General features: G+C 38.1%; 1 protein-coding gene across 1 annotated transcript in view; it reads right to left on the bottom strand.

Moving 5' to 3' along the window:
* LOC136882510 (probable ATP-dependent RNA helicase DDX10) overlaps nucleotides 1-27,204 on the bottom strand; it is a 154,553-nt gene that overhangs the window by 34,477 nt on the left and 92,872 nt on the right. Inside the window, exons 9-11 of the mRNA XM_067155132.2 lie at nucleotides 14,233-14,409; nucleotides 5,817-6,067; nucleotides 1,711-1,922 (exon numbers count right to left, since the gene is read on the bottom strand). Of these exons, the coding sequence (XP_067011233.2) occupies nucleotides 1,711-1,922; nucleotides 5,817-6,067; nucleotides 14,233-14,409 (640 nt within the window). The remainder of the gene's footprint in view (nucleotides 1-1,710; nucleotides 1,923-5,816; nucleotides 6,068-14,232; nucleotides 14,410-27,204) is intronic.

The following is a 27,204-nucleotide window of genomic DNA, read 5'->3' as shown; positions in this document are numbered from 1 at the left end:
TGTATGCTCAACCCATTTCTTTTATAAAAAATTACAAACCCATCCTCGGCTTGCCTTAAACCCTTCCGATGAAAGTTCCTTTGTGATCTCTAATGCCTTTAGCTGAACATTTCGGTTGACATACCATATCCCAATTCCCGCCTTTCTGTCACATTTTTATAAAGTTTTTTTTAAATTTCTGGAAACAGTACACTCATTATACGAAAAGCTCTACGATCATAACTACATGTTAATAGCACATTTTTCTTCTTTCTCCAATCGCGAATACACGACTCGTCAATATCGTATTTCCTACTAGCGGCACGATTTCCAATAATTTTGGCTTCCGGAACTACTTTCAGTTTCTCACTCGCAGTGGAATTCATGATGATACTCCGAGAACGTGTGTGAGACTGACGCTAAGCGCGAAAGTACCGTATATTGAGAATGGAGAATATCATAAAATATATAAACTTTGATCATGCCTTAATAACATGGGCTTAGTAGGAGATATACTTTAAAATTGTGGTAGAATGAGTTATTCTAAAATACTTAAAACAAGCAGCATGTTCAACATCTTTGAAAGAGGTGAAATGACATTACTAAGGATGAAAATCACATACCAGAATATTATGAAAGTGTCAGTCGCTTAGCAACCCGCTAAGTACAGAATGTATTGTGGGTTAGAGTAAGCCTTCATCTGCAATTACTGGAGTGATCATTTAATGGTTTGATTTTATGATTACTCAAAGCTGACTAAACTTAAGAGACCTATCATCGCCCCAAGATTCACCGGCAAGTAATTCCAGAAAGAATAAAACAAAAATGAAGCAAACTGGTCCAGTGGAGCAGATGGACGGATATGCCAAAGCTGTTTTAAGTAAACTCTTCTAATATACGCGAGGAATGTTTTTTAAGTGAGGGCCGTTTTGTTGTAGACACTAGTAGTTCACGCGCGTCGCAACGAGCCCGTGCGTCACGTGCCAGCAGGTCTCGGGAACAAGGGTGCTCAGTTGCAGCTCTGCTGCTAAGCTGCACGGTTCTGTTCTGAGCTTGCTCAAATGTTCAAGATTATCAAATCGCCCGCCCCGTGCGAGGTTCGGTCAGTGATACGGTTTTTGTCGGCAAGGAACCTGTCTGCTGCAGACATTCACCGACAGATTTGTGAAGTGTACAGTGCTAATGCTATGAGTGAAGGCAAAGTGCCTAAGTGGGTACGAGACTTCAAAGATGGCCGTGACAACGTCCATGATGAGGCCCGCTCCTGCCGCCCATCTCTGATCACAGACGATTTGTTGGCTTCAGTTGAAGATTCGTGGGGACAGATGCTTCACAATAACAGCTGTCTCATACGCCTTTCCTGACGCGTCTAGGCCGTGAACTCTTGGTTATTTGAGCAGGCGCCAAGTTTCTATGAAAGTATTCGAAACTTAGTTGTAAGGTATGATAAGTGTTTCAACAAACTTGGTGGCTATGTTGAAAAATAGAGTAAAGTATGTGGAATCTGCAATTAAATGTGGTGTTTGAAAATCATCTTTCGTTGTGTAGTTATATTCAAATGGCCCTTAGTTAAAAATACCTTCCTCGTATATAACCATTTTTAATAATTTTTAAATTTCTTTATTTAATTACACAGTTAATGGGTCTACTGCAGTAAGAAATCTTGCAGCAAAAGAATTAAACAAGAAACAATGAGGAATATTTTTGTGTATTTGATGTATTACAATTTACCTCTCCTTCCTCATCGAACACAGTCTTCTTGTTGGCAACTATTTTCTTCTTTAGGATTTTCTTTGCAATAGCTGCCTTGGTGACAATCTTGTTCTTTTTCTTGCTCATTTTCTCCAAACCAGGAGCACTGTCTGGTACTTCCAATTCCCCTTCCAAGTCATGATCTTTACGTTTTATCTGCAAGATATCATCTTCTTCACTATCACTGCCAGCTGAAATAGCAAACGAGAATGTTAATTCTTTTTTAAAAATACACTAACACACAATACCTTTCATATTTCCTAAAGGGCCTTGACAGGTACGTTGTGGTTCTGTTAGGGAAGAACTTTGTAAACAGTCCTGTACAAGTTCTCTATCATGTCAGTAAATCTACTGGTAGAAGGCTGACTTCAAATACCACCGGACTGAGCCAGGAGTGAACCCAACAACTTCGGATCAGAAGGTCAGCGCTCTATGATCTGAATCACTCAGCTTAGTCTACCGCAGATGAATCTGGGCTTATGTTTGACAGCAAATTCAGCACATTAAATTATGTCTGTAGGGAAACAATCTAAGAATACAGGGTATCCCATATAAACTAAAACTGTCGACATGGAGTTTTTACTCTCCGATACATATGTTGCAATATGGGAGGGGCGCACAGTGTAGTTCTTGACCTCGCAAGCAGCCTGCATGTGCTCGACCTGACAAACATCAGTCACCAGTCTGAATCTCAGCTGTTAATATGGTGAGACAAGTTATCATTGAAGCACTGTATTTTTGTATGTAAAAGTTCTGGTTTCATACTAAATGGTTGTGTGAAGTCATAACTCTTGCTATTGGTGTACAGAAAATCCTAATGGTTTTTATGAAGTCCCTCATTATTATAGGAAGATTGGTGTTTGATGTGCTGTTAGTGCAAGACGAATAATTGGGCATATTTTTTCGAGATGACAGCAAATGCAGAGAAGTACCAAGATGACATTTTGATGCTGTTTTCCCATCAGGTGCCAGAAGAAGAAGAAGAAGAAGAAGAAGAAGAAGAAGAAGAAGAAGAAGAAGAAGAAGAAGAAGAAGAAGAAGAAGAAGAAGAAGAACCATACGGGTGGTTTCAACAAGGTTCTGCCCCTGCTCATGCAACAGAAGATTCCCTTCTTACAATCTCGGAAGTGTTTGCAGACAGAGTGATCAGTGCTGGTCTATTTTCCCCCTTGTTCTCAAGATCTAACAGTACGTGATTTTTACTTATGGGGTAAACTGAAAGAAAAAGTGTAGGAACATTGGAGAAACTGGAAGAAAACATTAGGAATGAAATAAGAAACATTACAATGGTAGAGCTCACCTGCACCAGCCAGAATGTGGTTACCAGATACAATGCCTGTAAAACCCAGGAAGGAAGACACCTCCAGCATCTTTCATAAGGTATGATGGGGATTATGGCAGTAATGACATTTTGGAAAATGAATCCGAGTTCGAGGATATTGATAGGAATAGTGAACGTTACTGAAGTGAACAGAATATTGAAGATAGTGAGAGTGAAAAGTGCCGCGCCAGGTTCTTCCAAACGCGTACAGCCAATGACACAAAAGAACCATAGTGGAAAAAAAAGAGACAATAATCCTGATATATATCCATTCCTTGATATAGCAGTGTTTCAGAAATACTTACGAAAAATGTATATCCCACTCACCATCCGAAACTGAGATGTTTTTAAAGTACACGATTCGCTCTTTTTGAAATCATTTAAAATGGAACGTTTGTACCACAGCCAGCAGTAACTCACAGAACAAAGAATGGGCAAGTCCTAACCTCCAATGGCATGAATGCAAAATTTGAGTGAATTATCTGCATTAGCTTTTATTCTATGCATGTTTTTTGTGTGTAACAGATACGCTCAAACTACAGGCGGAGAAATGAAATCTGATTCCACAGTGAACATTAGGGCCATTTATTGGGACTTAAATGGGTTAAGACCACAGCTACTTCCTTCCCAGTCCTGGCCCTTTTCTATCCCATCATCACCATATGACGTAAAACAAATAGTGAAACAGAAAAATATTTTCAAGATTGCTGACAGTGGGGTTTGAAACCATCTCCTGAGTGCAAGCTTACAGCTACACAACCCAAACAGTTCAGCCAACTTGCTCAGTCAATGATAAAGAAAGCACTCATGAAGAATGAATACTATTTTGATAAATTACTAAATCAGTAAATGAATAAGAACACATGTAGCAGAAACACAATGACATCAGTGTGGGAAGAGGGATCAACAGAAATAGGAGGCAAGAACAAACATTAAAACACACAAGTACAACAACAGTCTCTATATTTTCATATTATGCAGTCTTCGAATATGTGGGTTCTCTCCTCATCAATCCCACTTTTTTTCTCCATCCATTCTTCTTATCCTCTGATAACTTTATTTCTGCATCCCAGCTTTATCAAGAGTGGCCACTTCTACAGATCTTGAGTCTTGACGTGAAAAGCATAGGGTAAAAAGAAAGCTCCATAACCACAGGAAAAGGAAAACTTAAGGAGAAATGGATGCCAATGGGTCAATTTAAGATACAGAAAGAAACAAGTGATATCACCGATAAGACAGTTAGCTAACTTAAGTGTCGCATATAAAAATAATGTTCCTTTACAACAAAGATATTATTTGGTTTAACATACAAAATCACTCTTTCTGGGATAGTATTCTATATCCTGCAGCATGAATGATCTCCAGTGTGGTAAAAAGTAAACTCTTGTCTCATCCTGAGGTGGTACAGCACTTTTCAGCCACACTCGCAGTGGCGGTGAGCTGCATGTACCATTTTAACCACATACCACCAGCCCTCCTCCTCCTCCTCCTCCTCATCATCATCATCATCATTTTCATTTCCCCCTGTCCAGGTCCTGTCAGATCGGGATGTTGATGGCACTTCTCCACTGCTGCCTCTTCTTCCACTATTCCTCTTCAGTAATTCTATTCCAGTCCAGTCTTCTTTTTGTTATACTGTTCTTGACAGGGTCCATCCATCTTGCTTTTGGCCTTTCTCTTACCCTCTTTCCTTCTATCTTAGTCTCCAACACATGTTGTTTGAAAGAGATAAACTGCAATATTAGAAAGCTGTGGTCAGTTGAACTTCAGCTCCGAGTAAGTGAGGCAAAGTCTTCATGAAATGTAAAGTATTCTTGCCTCATCTCTTTCACTTGGCAAAAAAAAAAAAAAAATTATATCATGTCTAAAATGTAAAGAGTTTCAGAATAATGTGAGTAAGTCCACTGATTGCAATAAACTATTCCTCTTCTTCTACTACCGCTTTTCTCACATCTGTAGGGTCGAGGGTGTAAACTTTGTTGCGCGCGCGCGCGCGCACACACACACACACACACACACACACACACACACACACACACACACACACACACACACACACACACACACACACACACACACACACACACACACACACACACACACACACACACACACACACACACACACACACACACACACACACACACACACGTGGATTTGGCTCTGTTTTACGGCTGGATACCCTTCCTTCACAATTTGCTTTACGTCACACTGAAACAGATAAGTCATATGTCGATGACGGGATAGGAAAGGGCTAGGAGTGTGAATGAAGTGGCAAGCTCACAGCTGCATGCCCCTAACTGCACGGCCAACTCGCCTGGTGATGTCCTTTCTGACACCACCCCTATATGGAAAGATGTAATCACTATTGCATGTTTCTGTGGTGGTTGGTAGTGCAGTGTGTTGTCTGAATATGAAGAGGAAGGTGTTGGGTCATCCACAAACATCCATCCAGTCCCTGGGCCAGAAGAATTAATCAGACACGGTGAAAATACCCGACCCAGCTGGGAATCGAAACCGGGACTTTCTGAACCGAAGGCTTTAACGCTGATCATTAAGCCAATGAGTTGGACACTGCAATAAACTATTCATTTTATTTTTAAAATACATACCTGAAAATGTTGTTTCTTTATTAAAGGATGACTGAAATGGTTAGAAATGGCATATTTTTAATAAGTGCCTATTGGGCTCAATGTCCTCAATCATTCAAAACTAATTATTGCACCTGACTGAAGGTTAAAGACAAATTATGAATTTTATTTACTTAGCCCGAAGTTGAGTATCTTCTGCTGCTGCTGCTTCTTATGTTCTGGAGGTACAGATTTTGTCACACTTTCTTCCTCCTCTTCCTCTGATGACAATTCTTCAGAATCATTTTCCTTTCGCGATTTGAGAGCAGCAATAAGATCTTTGTTATTATCTTCTTTAATTTCATTGTTTTTCACATTCTGCTGTTGATTCTTCTGCAACTTCTGAAGAAATCGAATTCTAGGAGGAACAGCAAGTCCTAAGGAACTGGAAAAGAAACATAAATATTCTGTGAAATTAGTGAAAAATAAAATAAAAATGGAAACATCTTGTGCATGGAAGTAACAAACACAGAATTTGTATATTTTGGCATATCAGTAAACCCATACACATCATCTCCAGGAATTTAAATACCCATAGTCAACTAACTAAACTAGAAATATTCAATTATTTTATATCCATTTTGAAGCTGTTAATTAACAATAACTACTTCACCTTTGACAATACAGTGTACAAACTGAAGACAATAGGGATCAGATACCGAGAACGAAGAATTATCTACAATCTGTATAAAAATCAGTCTGCAGTGATAAGAATCGAGGGCTTTGAAAAAGAAGCAGCAATCCAGAAAGGAGTGAGGCAAGGCTGCAGTTTGTCCCCGCTCCTTTTCAATGTTTACATAGAACAGGCAGTAAAGGAAATCAAAGAGAAATTTGGAAAGGGAATCACAGTCCAAGGAGAGGAAATCAAAACCTTGAGATTTGCCAATGATATTGTTATTTTATCTGAGACTGCAGAAGATCTCGAGAAGTTGCTGAATGGTATGGATGAAGTCTTGGGTAAGGAGTACAAGATGAAAATAAATAAGTCCAAAACAAAAGTATTGGAGTGCAGTCGAACGAAGGCAGGTGATGCAGGAAATATTAAATTAGGAAATGAAGTCTTAAAAGAAGTAGATGAATATTGTTACTTAGGTAGTAAAGTAACTAACGATGGCAGAAGTAAGGAGGACATAAAATGCAGACTAGCACAAGCAAGGAAGAGCTTTCTTAAGAAAAGAAATTTGCTCACTTCAAACATTGATATCGGAATTAGAAAGATGATTTTGAAGACTTTTGTGTGGAGCGTGGCATTGTATGGAAGTGAAACATGGACGATAACTAGCTCAGAAAGAAAGAGAATAGAAGCTTTTGAAATGTGGTGTTACAGAAGAATGCTGAAGGTGAGATGGATAGATCGAATCACGAATGAAGAGATACTGAATCGAATTGGTGAGAGGAGATCGATGTGGCTAAATTTGATGAGAAGAAGAGATAGAATGATAGGACACATCTTAAGACACCCAGGACTTGTTCAGTTGGTTTTTGAAGGAAGTGTAGGTGGTAAGAACAGTAGGGGTAGACCAAGGTATGAATATGACAAGCAGATTAGAGCAGATGTAGGATGCAATAGTTACGTAGAAATGAAAAGGTTAGCACAGGATAGGGTGGTATGCCAAAACCGGTACCATGAAATAAATAAATGACTATGTGGTGATTTAATAATCTCTCACATAATTTAGTATTGAATAGGCGGATCCTTATATTCCATTTCATTACTTTGTGAATCTCGATTCAATATGGACCATATAATGAAATTCTTGACGTTGAATATCAGTAAAACACGGTAATTAAATCATATATAGAAAGACTGGGACATGAATAATAATAGAAAACACAAGAACAGGTCAGCATCAGAAGAGGAAGGAATAGAAATGGAGACAAGGACAGACATGTGTTTTCAAATACATATGCTCTACCCTCATTCATCCCAATCTGTCTAACGTTTTCTTATCAACTACCGATGAGCTCCTTTCTGATTCCCAGCCTTTTCAGAAGGGTGAGCTTCAACAATCATTGAGGGATCAATTTGACAGACTTTTCTGTCTAGATGTTGGAAGAAAGCTAGTTAAACACAGGTAAAGGGAAGAAATTAAAAGGACTGAAGAAGATCGCTCATTCTTCTGATGCTGACCTATCACTGTGATCATCTTCAATGTTTCTAACTTTAATAATTCATTACTGTTTACCATATCTTCCTCATAATTTAGAGTTTTCTTCAATTTACAGAACTGTATTGATAAAATTTGATGTATTTTACCTGTTTTAGCTTGTAAATATAGGAGGTTGATTCTAAATAAATGGAAATGTATATTATAATAATGTTATTGGTTTTACGTCCCACTAACTGATCTGCCACTAACTTTAGCCGATGTCAAGGTGTCGGAATTTCATCACACAGGATTTCTTTAACATGACAGTAAATCTACCAATTGTTCATATCAGCGACTCCGAAACCTATGGTTTCGACACTATTTTCGATTATTTTTATACATGCTACTCCTTCCCAACTACAAACCCTAGGGGTGGCTTACTGCCACACTGCTTTTTTTTTGAGACAGTTCTATGTGTAGCAGAATCTCTCCTACATTTACGCACATGCCTACTTCGAACATCAGGCCTGTATTCTACTGCAGAATCTTTGAGCTGACGTTGCCATGGTTACGGCTGGTCATTTTTTCATCCAATTCCTCAAGCGGGGTAGTGTACCAATATCTCCAAAACAGTTTGTTTTACGCTCTTAAAACATAGTTTTCTGGGCCCATAGGGCCTAACCGAGTTTTGTTCGATGCGTTGTGAGGCTTAAAATGAGCTTTGTCTTGTCCTTGTACGACAAATTGAATATTTTGCCTATATTAGCCTATGTTAATGTTCCTCTTTAACTTCTCGCCCGTGAACGTGGTGCTTGAGGTCAGTTTGATTCAAGATCTTTCCAGATTCACGATTATCCACCTGAAAACAGTGCATTTTCACGAAATCTCGCCTTTCAACTTGTGGCCTCAAGTTTACCTCACATTATCGAATATAATACTGAAGTATAGGACTAAAACTATTGACACACTACTAAGTCAAGCTGTTTCAGGGAATCCATGCAAGATATATACCATTAAATCTTTTAATTTAACAACTAAACAATCCAAGCAATATAGATGGTTCATTGATCATAATCCATGAGGAACTGTTTTTTTACAAAAATGGTCAATAAAATGGTCTTCTACCAATTTACACTGTATAACAATACTCTAGAACAAAATTAGCTGGTAGTGTATTCTTGCAAAGATCTCTCATGACAGAATGTTATAATTAAAAGAACATTTTATCTGAAACTTGGTGCTATAATTAATTGTATGCATAGTCACAAACATTTAACAACACCAGGAGATATACATGTACAGAACTGTATACAGAACATTTCATGTCTTTTCTAGAACCTTATAAGGAGGTATTTAATCTTTGTTTTTCAACTATCCAAATGTTTTATGATATAATGCAATTGTAAATAACAAACTTATTTTAGAAGTGTTTGTACATATGTACAGTATATTATAAATATTCTAATGTAACTAGTTAAATGTTCTTGTTACTTCATCCTAGGCTGATGATGGCAAATAAAATTGCCAAAACCGGTATCAAATGACAATAAAAATGTGACGTTTTAATTATTTCACATTTTTTATAGTATTGAACAGGTGGAAAACCCTACCCTTGTCTTTGATTGTAAATCTCGTTTCAATATGGACCAATAATGACATTTTTTACATTAAATATGTTAATGGGCCAAAGGGCCTAAATTTAGGGAATGGAGAGGGGGGTTAAAATTTCTTGTCGATGGAGTTACCCGCAGGGTCCTAAAAGTTAAGTATACAAAATTTGGTTCAAATTGGTAGAACGGTATGGATTTGTATAAGGTACAGACAGACAGACAGACAGACAGACAGACAGACAGACAGACAGACAGACAGACAGACAGACAGACAGACAGACAGACAGACAGACAGACAGACAGACAGACAGACAGACAGACAGACAGACAGACAGACAGACAGACAGACAGACAGACAGACAGACAGACAGACAGACAACATTCTGCTTTATATGTATAGATAGATAGATAGATAGATAGATAGATAGATAGATAGATAGATAGATAGAATAGTTAGGGACAAGAATATAAACATCATTAACACAATGGAATGTCAATGTAGAAAGTAGGTGCAACAGAAAGAAGAGACATGGATAACCAAAAACACAAAAGAATGAGGAATCTTCAAACACTATCGTCTTCACATAGACAGGCTCTTTCTTCACCCATCCTACTTTTTCTACATCAATTTCTTCTCATCCCCTAGCCAGTTTCATATTCAACTATGCTATTGTGATACAGTAATCCTTTTTTCGCAAGTTTATGTATTCTGATATTTATGGCTTCACCAATATGCTGTATGACAGTCCACAGAAGCCACTATGCCCAACATGAACGCTTTGGTGATGGGGTGCAAAGAAAATTACACAAGAATTTTCCAAGATACAATGCAAAAATACCGAGTGTATTGTGGCAGGGCCAGTTACGGCTGCTAGCTCTGTATTCAGGAGACAGGTCGGTTTGTGTCCCCTGTCAACCACCCTCAAAAAGTTCCATAGTTTCCCATTTCAACTCCTGGCAAATGTTGAGATGGTACCTTTCTTAAGGCCACGACCACTTTCTTCTCATTCGCAGCCTGTACAAATATATATATACAGTAGACCCACAGAAAAAATCCTCACATATATGAGGAGTACTGCAACTACACAACTGGCGAACTGAACAAGTCCTTGGAGACTCCGGCACTAAAAGCTATTAAAAAAAAAAAAAAAAATACAAACTGTCAACTATACCAGGTCGAACACGATGAAGGAATGTAAATTCTTACATGTCTTAATAATTATTTTGCTCAATATGAAATATTCTTCTTCTTCTTAGCGTGCCTGTCCGCCTCGGACGTTGGCGATCAACATGGCTATTCGGGCTTTATCCACTGAAATTCGGAACAGTTCTGCAGATGTTTCGTTGAACCAGGTTTTAAGGTTGTCAGCCAGGAAATATGTTCCAAAGTAAATTTGGGAAAGAAAAAAAGAAAGATAGATAGATTTACCCATGAAAGGACACAAGATATACAATTCACAGAACAATATGATAAAAAGAGCAATACACCTTACTTTCAGACTAAAAACGATCTTTTGCCCTGCTGAGTGGCTCAGAAGGTTGAAGCGCTGCCCTTCTGGCCCCAACTTGGCAGGTTCAATCCTGGCTCCGGTCAGCGGTATTTGAAGGTGCTCAAATGTGTCACCCTCATGTCGGTAAATTTGCTGGTACGTAAAAGAACTCCTGCGGGACAAAATTCCGGTACTTCAGCGTTTAAAAAAAACCGTAAAAGAGTAGTTAGTGCGTGTAAAGTCAATAACATTATTATTAAAAAAGGATCTCTGAGAGAGTGCTATTCAATGACTCTTCAAATATGAATCGTTTAAAAGGGATTGTTGTGTGTTGATATTTTGAAAAAATGATTTAATGTGCCTATAATCTATGAATGCAGGATTTCATGTAGTAAGCACCTATAAATGTTGACTGTGCTGAGATTCTGCAAAATCAGTCACATATGTTGACCACAGCATGCTGTCAGACATCTGACTGGAAAAGACGTGCATGCCATAATACTGTGGACAGTAAACATTTTTAGCGTATTGTGTCTTTCTCCTTATTTTAACATTTCGAACTTAACAGCTTACTGTCATCCTGAAGCTGTACTGGAAGCTGACAGTTAATACCAAAAGTGGAGACCACATTACTGAAGAGATCAAGGTACAAAAAAAGTGTAAGACAAAACTGTTATACTCTGAAGCTATTTTTTGGAATGCCACTGATAAAGCTGATAAAGGAATCAATATCAATGGTAAGCAAACAGGCAACATCCTCCAAACAGATGACAACTTGATACTTCCAAGTTCTTGAAGTTTTCACCTCAATATGGCAGCAAGCTTGTCAGTTGGACTGCCACACTAATTTTAAGACGCTTGCACCTAGTGTGCCGTGAGGCTCTACTGCAAGCCTCTTCTGGACAATTACAAGATATTAGTATCATTCCGTATTGACGGTTTTCACTTTACAATATAAAAGTTTATATTACGTCCTCCTGTTCTATACATGTATCCATATTGTAAAGTCTTCTGGACATTGCAATGACAGTGTGCTAGGAGAGATACATACCCACACTTGTCAAAATTTAATAATAATGTTATTTGCTTTACGTCCCACTAACTACTCTTTTATGGTTTTCGGAGACGCTGAGGTGCCAGAATTTAGTTCTGTAGGAGTTCTTTTACGTGCCAGTAAATCTACAGACACGAGGCTGACGTATTTGAGCACCTTCAAATACCACCGGACTGAGCCAGGATCCAACCTGCCAAGTTGGGGTCAGAAGGCCAGCGACTCAACCATCTGAGCCAATCAGCCCGGCTGCCAAAATTTAAAAGCTGACTAGTCTGTTGGTAGACTGGGGCAAAACAATGGTAATTTTATGATTAATTAGCAGATCCTTTATTTCTCTTGAACAACATCAACAAAGTAAGCAAGGAGTTTGGTCTTATATGTTCAGCAAACAAACTCGTAGTAATCACAAAACCACTAATGCTGTTATTACCCTGAATGGAAATAAAATTGAAAAAAATGTCAAATTTCAAGTACCTAGAATGTTAGCCAAGACAAGAATAGGATATGGATGAAGAAATCAAAACCAGAATCAGCATTGTAAGAAGTGAGTTTCTGAAGTTACAGGAATCTTGCATGCAACTGACAAGGGCAGGGTCTGACATAAGCCTCACCAATTTTGACAAAATTTTGCAGGGACGTTCTATATTGTGTTTTTGATAAAATCATCTCATGAGGGGTTCCACAAGAAGCACATCACAAAAATACTGAACTATACATGAAGACTGTTAATCGCACCTCCTGATGTTTTACTATGAAAAAAGGCAAAGAAAACTATTCTGATTATCAGAATATTATCAGATTCACCGAAAAAAAGCCACACCTAAGAATCGAATACGGACCTGTGGTTTGGTAACTTGACACCAACCTTGCTCTGCTACAGCATGAAATCACAAAAATGTTAATAACTCTAATATTCTTAACTTTGGACCCTTATAATAATAAATAAAAGATGTTTTAGACAATCTTTCAAGGTATAGCATTGAAAATACGATTTTCCGTCATCAACTTTGACCTTAATTTTTTCACAAACTAGGGAGTGTCTAGCAAAACGCCGAAACATGTATCTCTCTATTTTCAATACAGAATGTCCCTGCAAAATTTTATCAAAATCAGTGAGGCACATGTTAGACCCTCTCCCGAGAGACCTTTGTTATGCCAGGTAATCTTGCATAGTTTTACATAAGGCAATATAATAGGGAAACATACCCTAGACATGGGCAGAGGAGATTATCCTGGGTGTAGAGGTTCAGACAGTGGTTCAACTTCAAAAGAAGAAGAAGAAGAAGAAGAAGAAGAAGAAGAAGAAGAAGAAGAAGAAGAAGAAGAAGAAGAAGAAGAAGAAGAAGAAGAAGAAGAAGCTAAACAATGTTTTTCGGTAACCTACCTTTGTTTCAAGAGGATGGTTGTTCAGTTGCACTTCCTCTTAACCTCTTAGCATAAACACCCAAGTATACTCGGGATTCTATATATTTATACAAAATAAAAACCTAAGTATACTCAGAAATGTCGCTCACTGATTGATACCTAATTTAAAGGCCAGAATATACTCGTTTCTTGTTGTTTTTCAGTATTTCCACCAGAAATTTATAAATTATTACTTCAGGTTCCTATTTTTACCAAGAGATGTCTCTGACTCAACCGTAGTGGATGTCAGTGACTCAGGTAGCTTGTTTTCACAGCCTTTCCGTATTTATTGCTATAAGAGTGTACTTTGTCTGTTAGGTGAAAATGGAGAGTGAAGAAGAGTTCGACATTGAGTTTAGTGAGTCTGATAGTTCTGTGTGCGCGATGCTAGAGGGAAGAAGCCATGAAGGGAATTCAGGTACATGTGTAACGAGTGCGATGTAGCACTGTGTATTTATCCTTGTTTTAGGGCATTTCACACAGCCACAAACATATGAACAATGTCTTTCTTGTACCGTAATGAGTGTCATGTTATCTTACTTACCATCTGTTTTGTGCTGTGTTATTTATTTTACATGTAAGTTAAAAGAAGAACTCATAAAAATATCACAAGTATATGTGGGATTTTAAAACTGGAACTTTTCAGCGGCTTATATTTCATTGTTAAGTTCACAAAATTTACTTTGATTGTTACCACTGTCACTGTTTTTCAATAAAGAGTTCATTTTAACAATAAAACAATTAGGTAACAAAAGAACCACAATTTTGTAAATACCTGCTATGTTAAGAGGTTAAAATAATCACCACCACCATCATCTCTGAAGACCCACAACTTCAAGAAATTTGAGGTACAGAAACATTTAATCAAATAAAATAAACTATAGGTATAAATTTTTACTTACCTTGAATAAGCATCTGTATTAAGTGCATGGACATTAAACACATCTTTATTTTTCATGAGGAATACAGATTTGAGGTAGGACACAAAGGCTCGCTGAGCTGATTCCTTCAGATTAGAGTCTCGAGCAACCAGAGCTTCCATCTTTCGTTGAGGAGTTTGCAGCTTGTTTGGATTAATTCTGTGTATAAGAATCAGAATGGGATGTGAATAATCAATCAACTTACTTCCTTACTTACTCATTAACTTCTTACAACTGAAGATAAGGAACATACTCTTATTCAATAGGGATAAAAAGAGAAATCAAATATATACATCAATGATTCTATTTATGTGAAAATTATTAAATCATTTTTAAGAAACTAACATGGCATTAAATCAAATAGAATATTCTTTGGCAACAGTTTGAAAAATGAAATTATTAAAGATATTAAATAAGCACTAAGCTATCCTCTGAAGAAATGAACAAATATGCCACTAGGATAACAGACTATAGCTTGTAAATAATTTTTAAAATTTAAATTAAGTGATTGAACTGAACCAGTATTCAAACAGTCAGGATATTCTTGTAGTAATAGGAAAACTTTTGAAATTATTCCTATGAGTTTTAATATGGCTGGCAGGTAGATAATAACATTTTTTTTTTTTTTTAAGTAAACAGAAATTCAAGCATTATTCATTTGTAATCCAATTTTTTCTTGAAGAGTTTAGAATGCTCAGGAATGTCATTAATACTGAATACCAGACATGACATGAGCCACAGTGGGAAAGTTGTTATACTGTAGTGCACAAGAAATAACAGAAATTTTATGTCATAATAATCTCAGAATATGCTTTTTAAAATTTTTACAATTGGCTTCACGTTGCACCGGCACAGGTAGGGCTTATGGTGACGATGGGATAGGAAAGGGCTAGGAGTGGGAAGGGAGCGGCTGTGGCCTTAACGTACAGCCCCAGCATTTGCCTGGTGTTAAAATGCGAAACCAAAACTCAGAATATGTACTAGCTGAGATCTATGCATTGAAACTTCTCATATAATTATCCTAGGGGATGAGTACTTCATATATTTTAAACTGAGTAAACACTACCTGCTGGTAGACTTTGCTTATGCAGGTAGGCCATGGGGAAAAAAGTTACTATTCAAAGGAATACCACAAAAAGAACCCAGACATCAGAAAATGCCTTTAAAAAATAATCCCGTATCAAATTTACATAACGAGTAGAGGAAACCTTCCTGAATAAGAATATATATTGTACTAGAGTGGAATCTCATTAACACATTCTCCGTTAGAATGTTTTCCTGCTTAAGATGATTATTTTTGTTGGTCCCAGTCCTAATGTTATTGACTACATGTTAACATAACCTCATTAACAAGTTCTCCCTTCCCACAGTCAAATTTTTATACCTATGTCTGACTAAAGACTGTCAAATGTAAAGTGTTTTGACCTCAAGAGGCTTCTCAGAATTGTCCAACCAAGTGGCTGTTATGTTGTCGCATTAACCCACCCACTCAACACGCTACATTCCACGGACAATTTCACTTTGTTAAATACCACTTGCACTAGGCCACAATATTTTAATGTCATAAAAACGACCACAATGGAAACAGCTTCCTATTTGATGCAGTTTAAAGATATTCTTTTCCCCATTATCATTGATTAAGTTCAAAATTTACTTACCTCTATCTTGAGCGGTGTAACATTCTTCCATAGATTTTAATAGCAACCGAGACATGAAAATAATGCTTCCTCTTTCCTTTATTCACCCTTCAGCACGCCTACAGAGACACCCTGCAACTGTTTCAGTTAACACGTGATGTGTTTGCTAGTTTATTCAATATTTTAATAACAAAGTTTACAAAGTGTGTTTTGAATTTTGGAGGAAAAGAAAGTGCAACAGCAAACTAATCATGAAGAGCTGACGTTCATTCAAGAAGTGGATCACAGTCTTCATATGAAGTGTGTGGATACTGCATGGAAATTGAACATTCCTCCATCCACACTGAACACCATACTAAGCAAGAGGAAAGAAACTGGACGTGCTTGCAAAGAAAGAGTCAGTGGCAAAAGAAAAAAAGTAGAAGAGGGTCAGTTTCCTGAGTTGGATAGCATGATACTAAAGTCAATTAAACAATCCTGTGCTTATAATACTCTACTTAATGAGTCCAGTCAGTTCATTTAGCACAGCATCTGAGACTCAAACTTTCAAGCTTTCAATTGCTGGATCAAAAGATTTAAAAACAGGCATAATCTAGTGAATACAGGAGATGTAAGTGAGGCGAGGCTACTAATGGGAACCCAGAGACTGTAGAAACAAGGGCAGAGACTATACTGCAATCACTTCTCAAGAATCACCATCAAAATTATGTTCTCAATGCATATCTACCTGATAAAACCTTGGCAGTGTAGGGGTAACGTGCCTGCCTCTTACCCGGAGGCCCCCGGTTCGATTCCCAGCCAGGCCCGGGATTTTTCTCTGGATATGTGGGCTGGTTCGAGGTCCACTCAGCCTACGCGATTACAATTGAGGAGCTATCTGGCGGTGAGATGGCAGCTCTGGTCTTGAACACCAAGAATAACAAACAAGAGGATTTGTTGTGCTGACCACATGACATCTCATAATCTGCAGGCCTTTGGGCTGGGCAAAGGTCGCTTGGTAGGCCATGGCCCTTCGGGGCTGTTGCGCCATGGGGGGTATTTAAGGGTGAGAAATGCCACATTAGAAAGTTATGTGAGGGGAAACTGACAGTCTTATTGTGGTGCAATGAAAGTGGACAACGCAGTAATTAAAACTGAGAGGACCTTTCTTATTAGTGAAACTCAAAACCTCACTTTTGACCCCGTTTCCCATCATACCATTGCCAGCTGTCCATCTCACAACATTGTCAAGGTCTTTTTGCAGTTGCTTACAATCTTGTAACTTCTTTATTACTCTATACAGAATAACATGATACACAAAAAGCCTTATCTCTGATTCAAGTTCTTTACTCATATCATTTATATGTATAAGAAAACATAAAGATCCAATAATACTGTCTTGAGGAATTCCCCTCTGAATGATTACACGAGCGGATAAAGCTTCACCTCCTCCAATTCTCTGAGTTCTATTTTCTAGGGGACTCCAGAAAAAAACACTGGAACGTCGGCATGAGGCTGTGAACCAAGTTCTATCAGAGTGTGGACAGCGATCATCATACTGAGTGGCGAGACTGTCATGTGCGGGTTGCAAACTGTGAGCTGTGACATTGGCAATGAGAGGACTGTGTGACTTAGTGAGTCTGTAATGCAAGTTATTGGAGTCTGTGTGTATTAGGTAAATAAACAGTGAGAATAAGAGAGAGTGCATAATTGTGTAATTGTGTGTCATGAGTGTAAGTTGTGAGCTCGGTAATCCTGTGTGTTGATGTGTAGTCTTAGTACGAACTAGTTAATAAACTTTAGAAGTAAAATGCTATCAAGTTCTGTCTTCATTTATCTATCCAGCCAACACTTTACAATATTGTTGCCATTGATGCTTTCACGGCCCGTACTTATGATATAGGCTTTTGGGCTTATGCTGTGTCAAGAAAATAAGGTGAAATTCTTTACGTTTCACAGAGAACTTTGCTATGCATTTTCAGAAGAAAATCTCGACTGTTCACGAGGAAGGCTTCTCAAAGAAGGGTGGACAGCAATCATCATCCTGAGCAGCAAAACTGTCATGTGCTGGCTTCTCAAAGAAGCCTTCCTTGTGAACAGTCAATATTTTCTTATGAAGATGCAGTACAAAGTTCTCTGCGAAACGTAAAAAATTTCACCTTATTTTCTCGACATGGCATAAGCCCAAAAGCCTATACAGTAAAATACCAGTATAACAAAATTTTGGGGACCTCAGAATTTAATTTGTTATCGTGAAATTTTGTTATACTGTAATAAATCAATTCTTAACAACTCACCCCTTGCTAATCTTGTTGAAGATTCTGCATTATTTCAACATGAATTTACACATAAAAAAACCTTAATACTGTATTTGTTAAATGAGAGGAAAATTGGGATACATATATACATGAAGAAATGATATAAAGTACAGGTACTTGCAAGAAGTTTTCAGCATCTCAACTTTTACCCTGTACCAGTATATTATGTCCTTGACTTTATATTTTTAAAAAGTCTGTGATTTTCTTCTGAACACCCCCAGACACAAACGAATATTCAAGGCAGTCAGCAACCACTGCACTTGAATTTAACACAGATTCTGGCACATCACTTCGTGACAGAAGAAAATCCGGAAGATTACGTGCCATGTTTGTAGCCTGGACAAGAGTCGAACTCTGTTGAACACTTTGAGGTAAATCTTCCTCTTCCTCCTCATCATCATCATCACATGGAGACAAGCTTTGCTTTACGTCCGTAGGTATAACCTTAAATTACCCTGCACGTGTCTCCTGGGTGGTGCTAAATAAGCAACGAAATTGGCTGCTGGACCTTAAGCTCTGCTTAACGGATATCCCAGCAAATAGAGGATACATTTAGCTTCGACTATAATGACGGAAAATTATTCCAATCAAAATGGCTCTTTTCAGAGCCAAACAAAGGACATAGGGCCCGCTTTGAAGGTCCTACAACTGAATGTTGAGGGTATAAGCCGATCCAAAAGTGACTACCTCTTAAAACTGCTTAACGACAACCATGTAGATGTTGTACTACTTCAAGAAACACATTGCGAGAATGAGTACCAACTTCACTCTAGATGTAAACTACCAGGATTCAATCTTGTTGCAGCTACCTTCCATAAAACCTATGGCATCTCTACGCACATTCGAAATAATATTGAGCAAGTAAAAATTCTTGACATCAGCTCTGATAACATTTTCACCACCAGGATTAAAGTTGCAGACTTGGAAATAGTAAACATTTACAAACCACTATCTCAACCTTGGTGTAATGAAGCCATCAAGAATGTAAATCATCCGGCAGTCATTATGGGAGATTTCAACAGTAGGAATACTTCCTGGGGGTATGGAGATACTAATTCAGATGGTCTTGGTGTGTTAGAATGGTCTGAAACAGAAGATGTTTTCCTTGTGTATGATGCAAAAGAGAGAGGCTCCTTTCACTCTGGAAGATGGAAGAAGGACACCAACCCAGACCTCTGTTTTGTTTCAAGGGACGAGCACGGAAGACCTTTACAATGCAGCAGGAAAGTACTGAACAATTTTCCCCGAAGTCAGCATAGACCAATTCTTCTAAAAATTGGCATTGAAGTCCCAATAATATCAACACCTGTACCTCGCTGGAATTTTGAAAGAGCAAACTGGGAAGCGTCTACCAAGGAGTTGGATCACAATATCCAGTGGATTCCACCCAAACTGGACAACTATAAGCGATTTGTTAGTTTAACATGCTCCATAGCAAAGAAACACATTCCCAGAGGATTTAGAAAAGAATATATCCCCGGATGGAATAGAAGATGTGATGAGCTGTACAAAGAATACCAAATCAGCAACAGAACAGAAGTCGCTGATGAACTATTGCAAAGCCTAGATTCTGCCAGAAAATATAAATGGAACTCATTGACAGCAAGCATGAATTTCCAACACTCAAGCAGAAAAGCATGGACTCTTCTTAGAAAACTTGGTAGTTGTACTCCCAAATATATTAATAAGAGCTCAGAGGTATCTGCAGTAGATGTAGCTAAAAGAATCATCAAACTGTCCAAAATACCAGAAAATGTCAATAAAGATGAATAAAAAAAACTCAAGAAAGAGCTAAAAACTAGGCTATCCTCGACTGAATCAACCTCCCATATCTCAGGGGAATTCACAACTTCAGAAATCTCAACAGCTCTAAAAGAAATAAAACCAGGCAAAGCAGCAGGAGTGGATAGGATATATCCAGAATTCCTGAAACATTGTGGACCTAGAACCCTACACTGGTTACTTATGTTCTTTAATGACATCTTAAGAAATGGTAGGCTTCCATCTTTGCTTAAGAGAACTAAAATAGTTGCCATTCTAAAGCCCGGAAAAAGTGGAGATAGTCCAATAGCACTCTTAAGTATTTGCTACAAGTTAATGGAGAGAATGATTTACAACAGAATCTCAACCATAGCCTTCCAACGCATACCAACCGAACAAGCAGGATTCCGACCTAACCGAAGCTGCTGTGACCAGGTCTTGGCATTCACCAGCCACATTGAGAACGGATTTCAAGACAAGAAGAAGACAATCTCTGTTTTTGTGGACTTGACATCAGCTTATGACACCGTATGGCAACAAGGGATGATTTTGAAATTCTTGAAGATCATTCCCTGTAAGAAACTTGCAACACTGCTGAACAACATGCTATGCAATAGAGCGTTCGAAATACATTTAAACGGCAATAAGAGTAAGCCCTATATACTAAACGATGGTTTACCCCAGGGATCAGTTCTTGTTCCTCTACTATTCAGCATCTATACAGCAGATCTTCCAGAAACTACTTCCAGGAAATTCATATATGCAGACGACATAGCTCTGGCTGCCCAATCGAGTGACTTCAAAACAGCAGAAATTACACTCACAAAGGATCTCCATAACCTGAACAAATATTTCAGTACTTGGCGACTCAAACCTAACTTGAACAAAACTGAAGTAATCTGCTTCCACCTAGACAACCAAAAAGCCAACTATGTACCTCAAGTCGAATTCAAAGGCCAAAAACTTAAGTATAACCCATATTCAAAGTATCTGGGCGTCACAATGGATCGGACACTTTCATGTAAGCAACATCTCTCTAACACTGCAGCCAAGATAAAAACAAGGAACAACATATTACACAAGCTCAATGGAACAGGATGGGGAGCAAACGCGACATTATTACGAACATCAGCTCTTGCCTTGATCTATCCAGTTGCAGAATACTGCTGCCCTGTGTGGCTTAACAGTGTATATACTTCAAAAGTTGATACACAACTGAATGATACCATGAGGACAATATCAGGCACCATCAAATCGACACCCCTAAAATGGTTACCCGTTTTATCCAACATCCATCCCCCTCACATACGAAGAGAACTGGCTCTAGTAAGAGAATGGCAGAAATGTCGCAGTAACCCTCAACTGCCCTTACATCAGGACTGCAACCCTCAGAAACCGAAGAGATTAAAGTCCAGAAACCCATCATGGAAGTTAGGCGAGAAGCTCCTGGAAACACATTTTGATGCTGATGAGATCTGGCGCGAAGAATGGACCTCTTCAAATCCTGACCACCTGGGTTTAATCCTCCATCCTTATAGAGCTCCTCCTGGTTTCAACTTACCGAGAAGGGAATGGACATCTCTAAACAGAATCAGAACAAACCATGGAAGGTGTAAATTCTGGCTTCACAAGTGGGGAAAATCTGAAGACCCATTCTGTGACTGTGATAATGTGCCTCAGACCATCCAGCACGTTGTTATGGACTGCCCAAAAAGAAGATTCAATGGATCCATTAAACTACATAGTGCCTCTACAGAAGCAGTGGACTGGCTGAAAAGTCTGACATTAAGGTTTGAATGCTGACTTGTAATGACATACTTATTTAAGAAATATGTATTTATATGTACTTATGATGTATCCTTGTTTTGCCATACAAAATAATAATAATCATCATCACATGGATTCCTTTTACTTATAATATCTATTGTTTTAGAAATTGGTATGTAAGAATACATGTCTTTTATAATATTTTGACTTTCCTCTAATTCAAAATCCTTGGTTTTGTTGCAAAATTCAATTACAGTATGTTGTTCAGTACTGATGTCCAAGTAAACTTAAAATGTTCCTTTAAAAAAATCTGTATAAACTTTGCCATCATGTAGATTGAACTACTTCTAAAATTTACTACTGAACACAAGGGTGTGTATATTTTATGAATAGTGTAGTTTTAGTATTGTTTTAAATTTACTATTGAACTGAAGCGTGTGTATATTTTATGAATAGTGTATTTTTAGTATTGTTTGTTTTACGACATTTAAGCTGTTTCTACAGGGGACAACAAAAAAGGACATGTTAAGCAAGAAAACGTACTACTGAATATACAAATAATAACTATCCACCAGGGATACAGAAACACTAAATACCGTATTTGCCGGCATAATCTTCGCCACATGTAATTAATTTCATAATAGAACCGTATTGAGGACAATATATTAAAATTATAAAATCCTTTTAATCACAACCACCTACTCAATACATTATATTACTCATTGAATTATAAAATAATCATGAGGTGTCTTAAATAAAGGAACATGTTTCGTTCGACATAGCGAACATCATCAGCCTTAATTTACAAGGATTAGGTCAGGGCCCTGAGCTGAATGATAAAAATTGTTAAAAGAGCATTAAAAATCCCGCTGACAACTGAAAATCGCAAAAAAGAACTAAACTATATTAAGGATTTAGCCAGAATTAACGGCTATAACCCCTTAATGATTAATAAAATCATTAACAAGATAAAATTAAAAACTGCAACAAAACTGATTCCAGACAAGCCTAAAAAAACTAAATATGCTCCCTTCACCTACACAAATCCAGGCCTATTTCAAGTTACTAACCCTCTAAAGAAATACGATATTAATATCGCTTATAGAACCCGATATACGAACCGTAATATATTCTTCAATTCAAATATAGTTAACATTAATCACAATAAATTCTCGAACTCTGGTATCTATAGGCTTAAATGCACCCATTGTGGATTCTCCTACATCGGACAGACTGGACGTAGCTTTTTGACCAGATACCTTGAACATTACAACGCTTCGAAACATAAAAAGTATTCCGCCATGAGCACCCATATGGAAGAGACTGGCCACAGTTTTACTACAATTGATAAAGACCTTCAAATCTTGAAATACGTCAATAAAAGTAAACTTATGACAGAGTTTGAGAACATTTACATATTCCTAGACCAGCATTTCAACGGGCATCAAAATTTAAATGATACTTCAGAAATTAAAAGTCCAATAATCGAGAAAATTCCAGAACTACTCTCTCTTTTCAATATAAATAATAATAACTTTACGAGAATCTTTAATTATACAACTGTTAATAATACAACAACTACTACTCTACTGCCCTCTCATGCGACACCCCCTCCACGATTACCCGACCCGCCTAAGGAATCGGTCACCCCTCCTCCTCACATGACTCACTCCCTGCCTCTACGTATACATACATACAATACTAGAAGCAGCAATAAGGTTACTCGCCAGTTTGATTCGCGCAGCCAACGTTAGCGAACACCTCACACTAGTCCCAAGGGTAAGCCTCCTTCTAACTTTTACTAACTTTTTTTCATTATAACATAATTTTATTTTTCCTCCCTTTTCTTTCTTTTCAGATTTCTAACTCCAATTGTGCCATAATCTGCTCCATCCATTCTGGTTTGCTGGAACTCTCCCTACTTTCAAGTTATAGTTACTTAACGAGTCCACATTGGTGTCCTACGTTGTATAAGTTTAATTCTACTGCTAGCGTGTAAATACGGACTAGTTCAACCTGTATTTCCTTCTGGCATTGTGTTGGCTCTCCTACAGAATTCCTAACTACTGAAGTTTACGTCATTTCAACCTTAGCTTCGTCGCTTTGCGCCTTTTAACTGACTCAGCTTGACTCGCACTAATCAATAAACTCTATTTTAACTTTTGTTTTGCTCAATTAAGAACTCCATAGTCAACAATTAATCCACGCTTCACGCATTGACATATAATTTAAGATCTACTATATCTATATCTTTTTACTTTTACAACCTCATGTTTGTTTTAACTTTATAGACTACCATCATTCAAAGTATTCCTCTGCATACTTGCTGTTAATCTGTACAGATTGTTATCATTTCATGTTTAATGTTATCATTTTACTTTTTATTATGGTATTGTCACTCTTTTAACAATTTTTATCATTCAGCTCAGGGCCCTGACCTAATCCTTGTAAATTAAGGCTGATGATGTTCGCTATGTCGAACGAAACATGTTCCTTTATTTAAGACACCTCATGATTATTTTATAATTCAATGAGTAATATAATGTATTGAGTAGGTGGTTGTGATTAAAAGGATTTTATAATTTTAATAATCTTCGCCACCGCGTAATCGTCGCATCCTTTATTTTCAATACAAAAATCGGACTTTAAACATTTAATCGCATAATTGTCGCACGTCCAAATTTTGTTCACCAATCTGGTTAAAAGGTAAATGGAACTGCAATGTAAGTTGCACATGAATGCACAATTTAAATACGTGTATGGTTTATGGGCAATTTGGCAACACAGTCACATTTGCGCGATGTTGCACAACGTATAAATAAATAATACCGGCATATGTACGACGCATGGCTTACCGGTAGGTTATCGGCAGTTTGACAACGTGGTCGCGAGACAGTGTACAATTTATTCACCACCTACATATTATGAGTTCTCATTTGAAATACGTAAGGCTATAAGTTATCGCTTATCGGCAACGTCACCAGAAAATACCGGTACCAACACACACTTTTCTTCTAGTAGACAAGAGGTCTGATAGAATTCTGCATTATTACAACCCCCCCCCCCGGTGCAACAGTCGCGAAGGACCTTGGCCTAGCAAACGACAACTGCTCATCCCGAAAGCCTGCAGATTACGAGGTGTCGTGCGGTCAGGACGACGAATCCTCACGGCCGTTATTCTTGGCTCTCTAGACCGGGGCCGCCATCTCACTGTCAGATAGCTCCTCAATTGTAATCACGTAGGTTGGGTGGACCTCAAACCAACCCTCAGATACAGGTAAAATTCCCTGACCCGGCCGTGAATTGAACCCGGGGCCTCTGTGTAAGAGGCAGGCACGCTACCCCTACACCATGGGACCGGCTCCTGCGTTATTGCGCACAAAGTGAAATCCAAGACGATAACGCAGATTTCCACAGAATTATTCAGCTCATGGTCAGCCGAATTATTTACGATGTCTCAGTTGTCATCGCTAGACTCTTATCTTTACGTCATAAGTGTCCGGGCATGGGATGAAAATTTTTACCCAAGCAGTCAAGATAATTATTATCCAATGGTATTAAAGTTTTATTTTATAAACTCGTCAGTAATGTAATGTAAAATCATCAATAACTGGGAAGAAATATTAACCTAATTACCGTATGTTTAAAAGAAATTGAAAAAATGAATGTTTGTTATTGACGTCTCGGAACGCGGTCAACTACAGTAGATCTACACCGCACTAGCTAGAGCGATGTATGAAGACGTCCGTGCTCTGGTTTATGAGCTCTGAGCAAGCGCACTAGTGTGTCGCAACCAACGAACTCAACTGATAACAAATTGCTGCATGCTTCCTTGCTGCCTAACAGTATTGGCTGCTCTGGAATGGACAGATCACAGATGCATTTATTTGTTTGTGACTGACGTGATTACTGTAGACACGTGTGTGTGAGAATTTAAGTTTTTAATTTGTGTTTGGGGTGTTTGTAGAAATAATTTGTTTTAATAGTGAACAATTACAGAAAGTCATTTATATTGCAAAACATTAACGTGTGAAGCATTTATAAGCGATTATGGGTAAATATAGAAACTATTCTGGGGGCTTCAAGCTAAGCGTAATTGCCTACAGCATGGGAACAGAACTGCAGAAAGAAAATTTTCAGTGAGTGAAAAGTTGGTGCGTGACTGGCGGAAATTAAAAAACAAGCTAAAAAGCACAAACCCTTTTAGACGCGCGTTTAGAGCTCCTAAAACAGGGAAGTTTCCTATTATTGACAAAGAAATGTTTATGTACGTCAATGAAATACGTAGCAATGGCTGCAGTGAATCATAATTATGAAATGTTACAAATTAAGGGACGGAAGGTAGCACGCAAATACAACATAACTCAGTTTAAGGCGAGTCGTGGGCGGATTAAGGGGTTCATGCGACGACACAATCTGTCAGTGCGAAGGAGAACAACACTAAGCCAAAAGTTGCCTGCTGATTACACGGAAAAGATTGTAAATTTTCACCGATTTGTCATACGTTTGCGCAAGGAAACTTTGTACTTGCTTTCTCAAATCAGTAATACCAATCAGACTCCAATCTTTTTTGATATGCCTCGCAACAGCACTATTGCGCTACAAGGATCACGGAGTGTATTAATGAAAACCAGCGGAAGTGAGAAGTTGCGATGCACGGCAATGCTAGCCATTACAGCTGACGGAAGAAAGTTGCCGCCTTACATCATTTTCAAGAGGAAAATGATGCCTAAGAATATACAGTTTCCCCGTGGAATTCATGTATGAGTACAACCAAAGGGTTGGATGGACGTAGAACTCATGCTGGACTGGGTTAAAACTGAGTGGGATAGAAGACCCGGTGCACTACTAAAACAACCAGCTCTGCTTGTTTTAGATAGTTTCTGAGGTCACCTCGTGAATGAAGTGAAGCAACTTCTCAGTAAAAATAAGACACGACAGATAGTCTTTCCTGGTGGCCTAACATCTGCTTTGCAGCCACTAAACGTATGTATTAATAAACCCTTTAAAGACCACTTACATCGATTTTACGAGTGGATGATGTGCGGCGATCAGCAATTGAGGCCCGCTGGAAATATCAGGCGTCCACCCTTGGACTTGTTATGCTCGTGGGTGATGAAGAGTTGAGATCTTATACCACCTGAACTAGTCTCCAAGAGCTTCAAAAGGACTGGGATTTCGAATGCATTAGTCGGATCTGAAGATGACGCAGTGTGGCAGAGAGACGAAGAATCTGATACTGGTATTAACAGCGGCGAGGACAGCGCATCAGATACTGAAACCTGCGATAGCGACACACAAGATTTGGATGTGTACCAGTAAGTCCGTATTTCACAACAAAGTGATAATCTTTTGCAAGTGTAATATTTTAACTTTAATACTCAAATTAATGATAATTAACTTAACACGTTCATTTTTATTTTCAGGTTGGAAAAACGTTTGCCGAATTGTTGCGAATAATTATGAATTTTGTTTTAGACTATTTTAATTAT

Source organism: Anabrus simplex, chromosome 1 (genome assembly GCF_040414725.1).
Source record: "Anabrus simplex isolate iqAnaSimp1 chromosome 1, ASM4041472v1, whole genome shotgun sequence".
In the NCBI taxonomy this organism is placed as follows: domain Eukaryota; kingdom Metazoa; phylum Arthropoda; class Insecta; order Orthoptera; family Tettigoniidae; genus Anabrus; species Anabrus simplex.
The sequence above is the reverse complement of the archived record's forward strand: the minus strand, read 5'-3'. Positions and strand labels throughout refer to the sequence as shown.